The following is a 12993-nucleotide window of genomic DNA, read 5'->3' on the forward strand; positions in this document are numbered from 1 at the left end:
ACAAGGAATCCAAATCTGAGCTAGCCTAAAATGAGATTCTGGTGGATAACCAGGCTTCAAAAACACCAGTCACAAGTGTTGATGAACATTTGCATTTTAATATTGTTCAAAGGAATTTATAAAAAATAACAAATACATGATCATATTGACAAGGTTAAAATAAAACACATTTAGATGGGGAAAACACAGAATGGCATCTCACACATATCTGATTATCCACTACAATAGAGTATGCAGTGGAAACAGTTTGCAGTCAGTTCTCTCTCTCCGTTTCCTGCCCGTCACTCATACAAAACATATTGTACCCTCTCATGGTTTTACATTTCCTTTTGCAACAGATATGCTGCTCATATGAAACCTCAAAATGGTAAATGGTTTACAAAAAATACTTTATACGACAAAATATATGTACAGCGTAAACACTGCTTTGCTCCAAAATAAAATACTAATAAATGTCAGTTTCCTTTCATAGGTTAGAACAATGTAACATGTTGAAGCAGAACGTAACAGATGTTTTGAAAGTCCTGAAAAAATATGTTTTATGTTTTTGTGATCTGTATTTTACTTAATTTATGTAAGTACGCATTTAAATCAACTACAAATACTGCAATCTACAGTGGGACAGAGTCATGAAATTCTATTCCTTACTCTCTATTGAATATGTACACATACGTATTGTGGACTACTTTAAGTGTAATAGGAATTCAACAGTAAAGATACTATCCACAATAAAGTAAAAGGCTTTTGAATATCTGTGAGGTCCAAACATATACATTACCAGTCAAAAGTTTGGACACACCTCATTCAAGGGTTTTTCTTCATTTTTACTATTTTCTACATTACATTAGAATAATAGTGAAGACATCAAAACTATGAAATACCATATATTGAATCATGTAGTAATCAAAAAAGTGTTAAACAAAGATTCTTCAAGGTAGCCACCCTTAGCCTTGATGACAGCTTTGCACAATCTTGGCATTCTCTCAACCAGCTTCATGAGGAATGCTTTTCCAACAGTCTTGAACGAGTTCCTACATATACTGAGCACTTGTTGGCTGCTTTTCCTTCACTCTGCGGTCCAACTCATCCCAAGCCATTTCAATTGAGTTGAGGTCGGGTGATTGTGGAAGCCATGTCATCTGGTGCAGCACTCCATCACTCTCCTTGGTCAAATAGCCCTTATACAGCCTGCAGGTGTGTTTTGGGTCATTGTCCTGTTGAAAAACAAATGATAGTCCCACAAAGAGCAAACCAAATGGGATGGCGTATCGCTGCAGAATGCTGTGGTAGCCATGCTGGACACTGACAGTGTCATCAGCAAAGTACCCCCGACACCACCACACCTCCTCCTCCATGCTTCACGGTGGGAACAAACATGTGGAGATCATCCATTCACCTACTCTGCGTCTCACAAAAAGACAGCGATTGGAACCAAAAATCTCAAATTTGGACTCATCAGACCAAAGGACAGATTTCCACTGGTCTTATGTCCATTGCTCATGTTTCTTGGCCCAAGCAAGTCTCTTCTTGTTATTGGTGTCCTTTAGTAGTGGTTTCTTTGCAGCAATTCGACCATGAAGGCCTGATTCACGCAGTCTCCTCTGAACAGTTGATGTTGAGATGTGTCTGTTACTTGAACTCTGAAGCATTTATTTGGGCTGCAATCTAACAAACTTATCCTCTGCAGCAGAGGTAACTCTGGGTCTTCCTTTCCTGTGGCGGTCCTCATCAGAGCCAGTTTTATAATAGAGCTTGATGGTTTTTGCAACTGCAATTGAAGAAACTTTCAAAGTTATTGGAATTTTCCCGATTGATTAACCTTCATGTCTTAAAGTAATGATGGGCTGTCATTTCTCTTTGCTTATTTGAGCTGTTCTTGCCATAATATGGACTTGGTCTTTTACCAAATAGGGCCACCCCTACCTTGTCACAACACAAACGATGGCTCAAACGCATTAAGAAGTAAAGAAATTCCACAAATTAACTTTTAACAAGGCACACCTATTAATTGAAATGCATTCCAGGTGACTACCTCATGAAGCTGGTTGAGAGAATGCCAAGCGTGTGCAAAGCTGTCATCAAGGCAAAAGGTGGCTACTGTGAAGAATATCAAATAAAAAAATAATATTTTGATTTGTTTAACACTTTTTGGTTACTACATTATTCTTTTGAATGTTTTTGGGGGGTGGCAGGTAGGCTAGTGGTTAGAGTGTTGGGCCAGTAACCGAAAGACCGAATTGCCGGATCAAATCCCCGAGCTGACAAGGTACAAATCTGTCATTCTACCCCTGAACAAGGCAGTTAACCCACTGTTCTCCAGTAGGCTGTCATTGTAAATAGGAATTTGTTCATAACTGACTTGCCTAGTTAAATAAACTTTAAACGTAAAAAAAACATGATTCCATATGTGTTATTTCATAGTTTTGATGTCTTTACTATTATTCTACAATGTAGAAAATAGTAAAAAGAAAGAAAAACCCATGAAAGAGTAGGTGTGTCCAAACTTTTGACTGGTATTGTATGCCAACAAGGATTTTTATAAGATATTTTCTCGGAATTGCACAGGCTCATGACACAATTTGTGGAACTTGCTTCTATTCTGAAGCTTGAAATTGTCCTGCCAGTGACATTGAAAAGGGATCATACATTGCATTTTTTAAACAATAGAAGGCCCCATATACAGTATAGTACGTTTATATACGTCCATATTAAATAATAAACGCTAGTTTCACTCAATCATTTTGAATGGAATAGCCATTATATACAAATTAAATGAACTTATACACTATATATGGTCTTAAAGTATGTTACGCACCTCTGTTGATGAAACTTTAAAAGCCTTTAAAGCCCCAGTGCAGTCAAAAGCATAATTTACCTGTGTTTTATATATATGTCCACACTATGAGGTTGGAATAATACTGGGATATCGTGAAAAGGATGGTAATGCCCTTCTAGTGTAAGAGCTGTTTGAAAAGACCATCCTGAAATTTCAGCCTGTTTTGGTTGGAGGGGTTTTGGCCTTCTATAGTGACATCACCATGCAGTAAATTAGTTACTAGACCAATAAAAAAGAGTTCCAAACCTCTCTGTCAATAACAGCTCACTCCCAGACTGTCCTAGCAAAATTACTGCTTGAGAAATTGCTCTTTGCTAATAAGCTATTTTTGTTTCTTTTTGACCATTTAAAACAATCACAATATGGTACTTAATTGTTACCCAGAAATGATTTGATATTGAGATAAAAACAGCTGCATTGGATCTTTAAAGACTTCCAAAGCCTTATCAAAAACATACAATAAATTAAGAGTCAGTTGATGACATTCCTGTGAACTAGATTATACTTAATCACTGATTTTACAATCTAGTTCTTATCGGAAGTTATGACAACCTACTTAACTATTGACACATTATGTAAACCCAACTTCTCAGTGTCATCTTTCAGCCACAGAGAAAAGCAAGCCTCACACACAGCCACTCTCAACAAGCTCTCGTATACGTATCATCCTGTACTCACAAAAACATCACATTTGGCGCTGAAATATGACCTAATCACTGCGCTTCCACAAAACAAGCATAAGGCCACACATGATGAACATAGGGAACTCAAACTCTGTCTATTTCGAAAGGAATGACATTCAGTGCTTCAGTGGTCCGATTCAGTAAGCCTTTCATCAGCCCCTTATTTTTTGGCACACAAGAACATGGGCACCCATGCATGCTGACGAACGTACACACGTGCACCATTAGAATGACTCTGGGTCACACACACACACACACACACACACACACACACACACACACACACACACACACACACACACACACACACACACACACACACACACACACACACACACACACACACACACACACACACACACACACAGTCTTGCATAACAACAACAATGTCCCTTGAGGCTTGTGTTGATGTTCTCTCCCCCTACATTCCAGTTGTGCATAAAGTCAATAGTGTCCCGTTTCGAAGAAAACCACCTACCACATATTCATCAAATTAAACGGCACATCCGATATCAGATCCAGAAGGAATGCCAAGTGTAAGTGTTCATTAACATATCTGAATGGGAAAGAAGATTAGAAAGATGGACTCTTTAGCACTGTTCATACCAAACCAGACCCTGTAATATCCCAGGTCATTTGGCCGTTCCTGGGTCGGATAACCCGCAACGCCTCCCCTCAGTCCTCAACTATAACTCAGGACACCTAGCAACAATATCCTGGGTTTGGTATGAACAGGGTTGTTGCGGTGACTACTTGAGACTACCCAGTTTCTTGGGCGTGCCCTGCTTCTTGGTCTGCCACAGGTGAGCGGCGATGGTGATGGCGTCTACACTAGCTGACATTGTCTTGGCAGGGATGTGGCTGAACTGCTTCCTGTCTGAGTTGTACTTATACAGGCCCTCGATCATCTTGGCTGTGATGCTCTTGGGCCCGATGCCCGCCAGCTTGGTGATTTCCTCCGTCTCAGGGCAGTAGGTGTACACCGAGCGGAACTGGCAACCCGTGTCTCGGAACAAAACCAGGAAGTTGTTGGCCCCCGACCTCTCCATTTCCTGAAAGAGATAGTGGAGGAGAAGAAAGGAACAAACGTGAGGTAAAAGAGTGAAGTCAAATTAGAGAGAAAGAAACATGTTGTGTACAACAAATTGCCTACATCTATTATCTTATTCTTCTGTCCTTCGTTGACCTTGCCCGCCAGGCAGCAGTGGGCCAGGGCGTTCTGGATGATATGCTTGTTGGACTTAGCACTGGGCTCCTTGTACAGCTTTGGCCCTGAGGGAAGAAGCGAATACCAGCATAAGGAATGCAGTAACAAGCAAACAGAAACTCACAACACAGCCTGTTCTACACATGGACTACATAGCTCTGGTATACTGCAAGAGTTTGGTCTCCTTTTGAAAGCAGAATACCATGATCGTAGCAGAGCGGTCCGTACCTGTGTACTCTTGGTTGGAGGGAGTGGAGGAGGTTGTGGACTCGTTCTCCCAGTCCTTCTCTCCGTTACGAGACGGGCAGGACGACAGATTGCCCTCCGCAGAGTCTGGCCTAGCAGAGTCTGGCCTAGCAGAGTCTGACCTAGGGATGTACACACGCACACACATATACAGTACGAGTGACACATGCGTGGACACACACACAATAACAGATACACATTCACACACAAAAAAAAACAGACATAGACATATACACCACGTATACACAGACACAGAGACATACAGAGAAACGGTCAGAGGGTCAAAGGGTCAGACATAGACACAGTTCTCCCAGGCAGCCTTCCCTCTTCCCTGTTCCCTCATATTACATCATCCCCAGTGATCTCTGTCTCCCTGGATCAGATCAGAGGCATGTGCAGTAGAGCAAAGCTATTGTACAGTCCAATCATTATGGCTGCTAGGATATGGAGAAGAAACACTGCAGTATGCAACAGCAGCTTTAGGCAACTGTACAGTGACAAGACAGAATACAACTGCAGCAGCCACACTCATGTCCCAGGCCCAGGCTCATTCATGTCCTAATTGGGGTTAGGGTTAGTGTGTGCCCTAGTTTGAAGTCTCTGCATACAAAACAAAGGGCCTATGGCTCCATGTGAGCCAGCATGGCTGTGGAAGTTACCGTGCCTGGGACGGGAGAGCGCCCGTCTCCTGCAGCTTGGATGGCTCTGACGCCGGGTCTAGTCTAGAGGTAACAACTAGAGACAGCAGCTTAACGTAGAGCAGCTAGCATGGAGCAGCTAGGAGCAGCTAGGAGCAGTTAGCATGGAGCAGCTAGCATGGAGCAGCTAGGAGCAGCTAGGAGCAGCTAGCATGGAGCAGCTAGCATGGAGCAGCTAGCATGGAGCAGCTAGCATGGAGCAGCTAGCAAGGACCAGCCTCGGAGCAGAGAAAGGGCAGAGTCGGTGAGGCAGGAGTGGAGGCAGGAGGCTGGGCATGTATGAAATGAGGCAGAAGCAACTGTGGTACTGAGCGGAATTTTTTTCTTCTGTTTTAATGGAGGTAATTGGCCAACACTTAACCGATACAGCATGACCGTGAAATAACACATCTATTAAAAACATATGGATGTGTCCTCTACGTCTCAGGTCATACTCAGAAAGAATGTTGCTGTACTGTATGTGGCTTGCTCAAACATGATTCATAAATATAGAGAGGTAGATTCTGTTAGGTATGGCTACAGGGAATTGTTCTCAAAGATATTACCTCAAGTAAAAGCAGATTGATTGATCAATCTGGAGTGTGATGCACTGAGATGAAAGTCTAGATGAAAGTCTAGGCCCTAGGCTGGTCTAGGGAGGGACCGTACAAACCTTCCCTTTCTCTCTTTGGGAGAGCTTAAAAAGAAAGAGATATGGCCTCTCACAGTGCCGAGTTTACTGCTTCCGGGAGGTCCGTGCAAAACAGAGGGGGGAAAAACAAAGAGCGAGGAGGGAGAGAGGAATAGAGAAGAGAGGTGAAGAGAGCGAAAACCGTTTTGGTTGCAATACCTAGACAAGTCATAAGACACGTGAATGTCCTCTTGAAGAAGTATTTATGCTTTCGATGCTCTGTAAAGGCCTTTTTTTTGTATCGTAGCCAGCCTGGTCTGTTTGTGCTTTAGTCAACTCTTTTGACGTCGTCATGCTAAAGGAGTTGGCTAAACTGTATGTCCTTTTTACAGATTTTCTCAACAATATTGTCGAGTTCAAAAACAGAGTCCACAAGACACGGAGCTCTGTGTCCTTTTGGAAAAACAGTAAATGTGTTTTCGAAACACAATTACCTTCTCAATACATAAATACATTCATCAAAACTATATTATACCGTCAAAAATTGCAAATACATACAATAGAACACGACTGCCTGCAAACAGATGAACACTACCATACTGATCTCTCGAGTCCAAGCAGAAAAAACAGAAGACGTGTATGTTTTTTAAAAAGTCCAACTAGATCAATTATACACCACTGGGCAAAAATTGGCTGAATCAACATTGGTTCCACGTGATTTCAACCCCAAAAATTCAATGTGATGATGTTGCATCAACGTGGAAAATTGATTGGATTTGCAAAAAGTCATCAACGTAAGGGAATTGTTATTCACCCAACTTTTAACCTAAGTCCAACGGCACGGTGACATTTTGTTGTTGAATTCACGTCAGTTGACAACGCGACCAAATGTCAATCAAAACTAGACGTTGAATTGACGTCTGTGCCCACTGGGATTTCTTTGCAGTCACAATATCATGATGATCAAAAGTGGAAGTACAACTATCCAAAGTTGCAGAATTACGAGCAATTACTGTCCTTTTTATGCATATTTCACGAAACAATTTCATACACATCAAATTAAATACTATTCCTAATTTGTAAAAAAAATTATATTAAAAAAGCCCCATTAATAAGTGTGTAAGATTCATTCACTGGTATCATCCCAATCCAAATTCATGTTTTCAATACATTGGCTGGTTCGCTCATAGTTTTATAGACTTTCCATTGGCGCACAAAAACAATCCACAACAGAAATAAGTGAAGGTGAATGCAATGGAAGAACAACACAGGTCCCGTGTGGATCAGTTGGTAGAGCATGGTGCTCGAGCGCTAGGGTAACAACACTGGTCCCGTGTGGCTCAGTTGGTAGAGCATGGTGTCTGTAGCGCTAGGGTAACAACACTGGTCCCGTGTGGCTCAGTTGGTAGAGCATGGTGCTTCGAGCGCTAGGGTAACAACACTGGTCCCGTGTGGCTCAGTTGGTAGAGCATGGTGTCTGTAGCGCTAGGGTAACAACACTGGTCCCGTGTGACTCAGTTGGTAGAGCATGGTGTTTGTAGCGCTAGGGTAACAACACTGGTCCCGTGTGACTCAGACGGTACAGCATGGTGTTTGTAGCGCTAGGGTAACAACACTGGTCCCGTGTGACTCAGTTGGTAGAGCATGGTGCTTGTAGCGCTAGGGTAACAACACGGGTCCCGTGTGACTCAGTTGGTAGAGCATGGTGCTTGTAGCGCTAGGGTAACAACACGGGTCCCGTGTGGCTCAGTTGGTAGAGCATGGTGCTTGTAGCGCTAGGGTAACAACACTGGTCCCGTGTGGCTCAGTTGGTACAGCATGGTGCTTGTAGCGCTAGGGTAACAACACGGGTCCCGTGTGGCTCAGTTGGTACAGCATGGTGCTTGTAGCGCTAGGGTGACAACACGGGTCCCGTGTGGCTCAGTTGGTAGAGCATGGTGTTTGTAGCGCTAGGGTAACAACACTGGTCCCGTGTGGCTCAGTTGGTAGAGCATGGTGTTTGTAGAGCTAGGGTAACAACACGGGTCCCGTGCGGCTCAGTTGGTAGAGCATGGTGCTTGTAGCGCTAGGGTAACAACACGGGTCCCGTGTGGCTCAGTTGGTAGAGCATGGTGCTTGTAGCGCTAGGGTAACAACACTGGTCCCGTGTGACTCAGTTGGTAGAGCATGGTGTCTGTAGCGCTAGGGTGACAACACGGGTCCCGTGTGACTCAGTTGGTAGAGCATGGTGTCTGTAGCGCTAGGGTAACAACACTGGTCCCGTGTGACTCAGTTGGTAGAGCATGGTGTCTGTAGCGCTAGGGTAACAACACTGGTCCCGTGTGACTCAGTTGGTAGAGCATGGTGTCTGTAGCGCTAGGGTAACAACACTGGTCCCGTGTGACTCAGTTGGTAGAGCATGGTGTCTGTAGCGCTAGGGTAACAACACTGGTCCCGTGTGACTCAGTTGGTAGAGCATGGTGCCTGTAGCGCTAGGGTAACAACACGGGTCCCGTGTGGCTCAGTTGGTACAGCATGGTGCTTGTAGCGCTAGGCTAACAACACGGGTCCCGTGTGACTCAGTTGGTAGAGCATGGTGCTTGTAGCGCTAGGGTAACAACACGGGTCCCGTGTGACTCAGTTGGTAGAGCATGGTGCTTGTAGCGCTAGGGTAACAACACTGGTCCCGTGTGGCTCAGTTGGTACAGCATGGTGCTTGTAGCGCCAGGGTAACAACACGGGTCCCGTGTGACTCAGTTGGTACAGCATGGTGCTTGTAGCGCTAGGGTAACAACACGGGTCCCGTGTGACTCAGTTGGTAGAGCATGGTGCTTGTAGCGCTAGGGTAACAACACGGGTCCCGTGTGGCTCAGTTGGTAGAGCATGGTGCTTGTAGCGTTAGGGTAACAACACTGGTCCCGTGTGGCTCAGTTGGTACAGCATGGTGCTTGTAGCGCTAGGGTAACAACACGGGTCCCGTGTGGCTCAGTTGGTACAGCATGGTGCTTGTAGCGCTAGGGTAACAACACGGGTCCCGTGTGGCTCAGTTAGTAGAGCATGGTGTTTGTAGCGCTAGGGTAACAACACTGGTCCCGTGTGGCTCAGTTGGTAGAGCATGGTGTTTGTAGCGCTAGGGTAACAACACTGGTCCCGTGTGGCTCAGTTGGTAGAGCATGGTGCTTGTAGCGCTAGGGTAACAACACGGGTCCCGTGTGGCTCAGTTGGTACAGCATGGTGCTTGTAGCGCTAGGGTAACAACACGGGTCCCGTGTGGCTCAGTTGGTACAGCATGGTGCTTGTAGCGCTAGGGTGACAACACGGGTCCCGTGTGGCTCAGTTGGTAGAGCATGGTGCTTGTAGCGCTAGGGTAACAACACTGGTCCCGTGTGGCTCAGTTGGTACAGCATGGTGCTTGTAGCGCTAGGGTAACAACACGGGTCCCGTGTGGCTCAGTTGGTACAGCATGGTGCTTGTAGCGCTAGGGTAACAACACTGGTCCCGTGTGACTCAGTTGGTAGAGCATGGTGTCTGTAGCGCTAGGGTGACAACACGGGTCCCGTGTGACTCAGTTGGTAGAGCATGGTGTCTGTAGCGCTAGGGTAACAACACTGGTCCCGTGTGACTCAGTTGGTAGAGCATGGTGTCTGTAGCGCTAGGGTAACAACACTGGTCCCGTGTGACTCAGTTGGAAGAGCATGGTGTCTGTAGCGCTAGGGTAACAACACTGGTCCCGTGTGACTCAGTTGGTAGAGCATGGTGTCTGTAGCGCTAGGGTAACAACACTGGTCCCGTGTGACTCAGTTGGTAGAGCATGGTGCCTGTAGCGCTAGGGTAACAACACGGGTCCCGTGTGGCTCAGTTGGTACAGCATGGTGCTTGTAGCGCTAGGCTAACAACACGGGTCCCGTGTGACTCAGTTGGTAGAGCATGGTGCTTGTAGCGCTAGGGTAACAACACGGGTCCCGTGTGACTCAGTTGGTAGAGCATGGTGCTTGTAGCGCTAGGGTAACAACACGGGTCCCGTGTGGCTCAGTTGGTAGAGCATGGTGCTTGTAGCGCTAGGGTAACAACACGGGTCCCGTGTGGCTCAGTTGGTACAGCATGGTGCTTGTAGCGCTAGGGTAACAACACGGGTCCCGTGTGGCTCAGTTGGTACAGCATGGTGCTTGTAGCGCTAGGGTGACAACACGGGTCCCGTGTGGCTCAGTTGGTAGAGCATGGTGTTTGTAGCGCTAGGGTAACAACACGGGTCCCGTGTGGCTCAGTTGGTAGAGCATGGTGTTTGTAGAGCTAGGGTAACAACACGGGTCCCGTGCGGCTCAGTTGGTAGAGCATGGTGCTTGTAGCGCTAGGGTAACAACACGGGTCCCGTGCGGCTCAGTTGGTAGAGCATGGTGCTTGTAGCGCTAGGGTAACAACACGGGTCCCGTGCGGCTCAGTTGGTACAGCATGGTGCTTGTAGCGCTAGGGTAACAACACGGGTCCCGTGTGGCTCAGTTGGTAGAGCATGGTGCTTGTAGCGCTAGGGTAACAACACTGGTCCCGTGTGACTCAGTTGGTAGAGCATGGTGTCTGTAGCGCTAGGGTGACAACACGGGTCTCGTGTGACTCAGTTGGTAGAGCATGGTGTCTGTAGCGCTAGGGTAACAACACTGGTCCCGTGTGACTCAGTTGGTAGAGCATGGTGTCTGTAGCGCTAGGGTAACAACACTGGTCCCGTGTGACTCAGTTGGTAGAGCATGGTGTCTGTAGCGCTAGGGTAACAACACTGGTCCCGTGTGACTCAGTTGGTAGAGCATGGTGCCTGTAGCGCTAGGGTAACAACACGGGTCCCGTGTGGCTCAGTTGGTACAGCATGGTGCTTGTAGCGCTAGGCTAACAACACGGGTCCCGTGTGACTCAGTTGGTAGAGCATGGTGCTTGTAGCGCTAGGGTAACAACACGGGTCCCGTGTGACTCAGTTGGTAGAGCATGGTGCTTGTAGCGCTAGGGTAACAACACTGGTCCCGTGTGGCTCAGTTGGTACAGCATGGTGCTTGTAGCGCTAGGGTGACAACACGGGTCCCGTGTGGCTCAGTTGGTAGAGCATGGTGCTTGTAGCGCTAGGGTAACAACACGGGTCCCGTGCGACTCAGTTGGTACAGCATGGTGCTTGTAGCGCTAGGGTAACAACACGGGTCCCGTGTGACTCAGTTGGTAGAGCATGGTTCTTGTAGCGCTAGGGTAACAACACGGGTCCCGTGTGGCTCAGTTGGTAGAGCATGGTGCTTGTAGCGCTAGGGTAACAACACTGGTCCCGTGTGGCTCAGTTGGTACAGCATGGTGCTTGTAGCGCTAGGGTAACAACACGGGTCCCGTGTGGCTCAGTTGGTACAGCATGGTGCTTGTAGCGCTAGGGTAACAACACGGGTCCCGTGTGGCTCAGTTGGTAGAGCATGGTGTTTGTAGCGCTAGGGTAACAACACTGGTCCCGTGTGGCTCAGTTGGAAGAGCATGGTGTTTGTAGAGCTAGGGTAACAACACGGGTCCCGTGCAGCTCAGTTGGTAGAGCATGGTGTTTGTAGAGCTAGGGTAACAACACGGGTCCCGTGTGACTCAGTTGGTAGAGCATGGTGCTTGTAGCGCTAGGGTAACAACACTGGTCCCGTGTGGCTCAGTTGGTACAGCATGGTGCTTGTAGCGCTAGGGTAACAACACGGGTCCCGTGTGGCTCAGTTGGTACAGCATGGTGCTTGTAGCGCTAGGGTAACAACACGGGTCCCGTGTGGCTCAGTTGGTAGAGCATGGTGTTTGTAGCGCTAGGGTAACAACACGGGTCCCGTGTGGCTCAGTTGGTACAGCATGGTGCTTGTAGCGCTAGGGTAACAACACGGGTCCCGTGTGGCTCAGTTGGTACAGCATGGTGCTTGTAGCGCTAGGGTAACAACACGGGTCCCGTGTGGCTCAGTTGGTAGAGCATGGTGCTTGTAGCGCTAGGGTAACAACACTGGTCCCGTGTGACTCAGTTGGTAGAGCATGGTGTCTGTAGCGCTAGGGTGACAACACGGGTCCCGTGTGACTCAGTTGGTAGAGCATGGTGTCTGTAGCGCTAGGGTAACAACACTGGTCCCGTGTGACTCAGTTGGTAGAGCATGGTGTCTGTAGCGCTAGGGTAACAACACTGGTCCCGTGTGACTCAGTTGGAAGAGCATGGTGTCTGTAGCGCTAGGGTAACAACACTGGTCCCGTGTGACTCAGTTGGTAGAGCATGGTGTCTGTAGCGCTAGGGTAACAACACTGGTCCCGTGTGACTCAGTTGGTAGAGCATGGTGCCTGTAGCGCTAGGGTAACAACACGGGTCCCGTGTGGCTCAGTTGGTACAGCATGGTGCTTGTAGCGCTAGGCTAACAACACGGGTCCCGTGTGACTCAGTTGGTAGAGCATGGTGCTTGTAGCGCTAGGGTAACAACACGGGTCCCGTGTGACTCAGTTGGTAGAGCATGGTGCTTGTAGCGCTAGGGTAACAACACGGGTCCCGTGTGGCTCAGTTGGTAGAGCATGGTGCTTGTAGCGCTAGGGTAACAACACGGGTCCCGTGTGGCTCAGTTGGTACAGCATGGTGCTTGTAGCGCTAGGGTAACAACACGGGTCCCGTGTGGCTCAGTTGGTACAGCATGGTGCTTGTAGCGCTAGGGTGACAACACAGGTCCCGTGTGGCTCAGTTGGTAGAGCATGGTGTTTGTAGCGCTAGGGTA

General features: G+C 47.3%; 1 protein-coding gene across 7 annotated transcripts in view; it reads right to left on the reverse strand.

Moving 5' to 3' along the window:
- Positions 1 to 78: 78 nt before the first annotated feature.
- camsap2b (calmodulin regulated spectrin-associated protein family, member 2b) overlaps positions 79 to 12993 on the reverse strand; it is a 94109-nt gene continuing 81194 nt past the window's right edge. For 2 of the 7 annotated variants that reach the window (XM_055884057.1, XM_055884053.1), the window contains 4 exons: positions 6323 to 6391; positions 4955 to 5094; positions 4673 to 4791; positions 79 to 4571 (listed from right to left, as the gene is read on the reverse strand). In XM_055884057.1, the coding sequence (XP_055740032.1) occupies positions 4269 to 4571; positions 4673 to 4791; positions 4955 to 5094; positions 6323 to 6391 (631 nt within the window). In that variant the 3' untranslated portion in view covers positions 79 to 4268. The remainder of the gene's footprint in view (positions 4572 to 4672; positions 4792 to 4954; positions 5095 to 6322; positions 6392 to 12993) is intronic. The other 5 variants (XM_055884056.1, XM_055884054.1, XM_055884055.1 and 2 more) reach the window with 5 other exon arrangements.

The sequence above is a fragment of the Salvelinus fontinalis genome, chromosome 26, assembly GCF_029448725.1.
Source record: "Salvelinus fontinalis isolate EN_2023a chromosome 26, ASM2944872v1, whole genome shotgun sequence".
NCBI lineage: Eukaryota > Metazoa > Chordata > Actinopteri > Salmoniformes > Salmonidae > Salvelinus > Salvelinus fontinalis.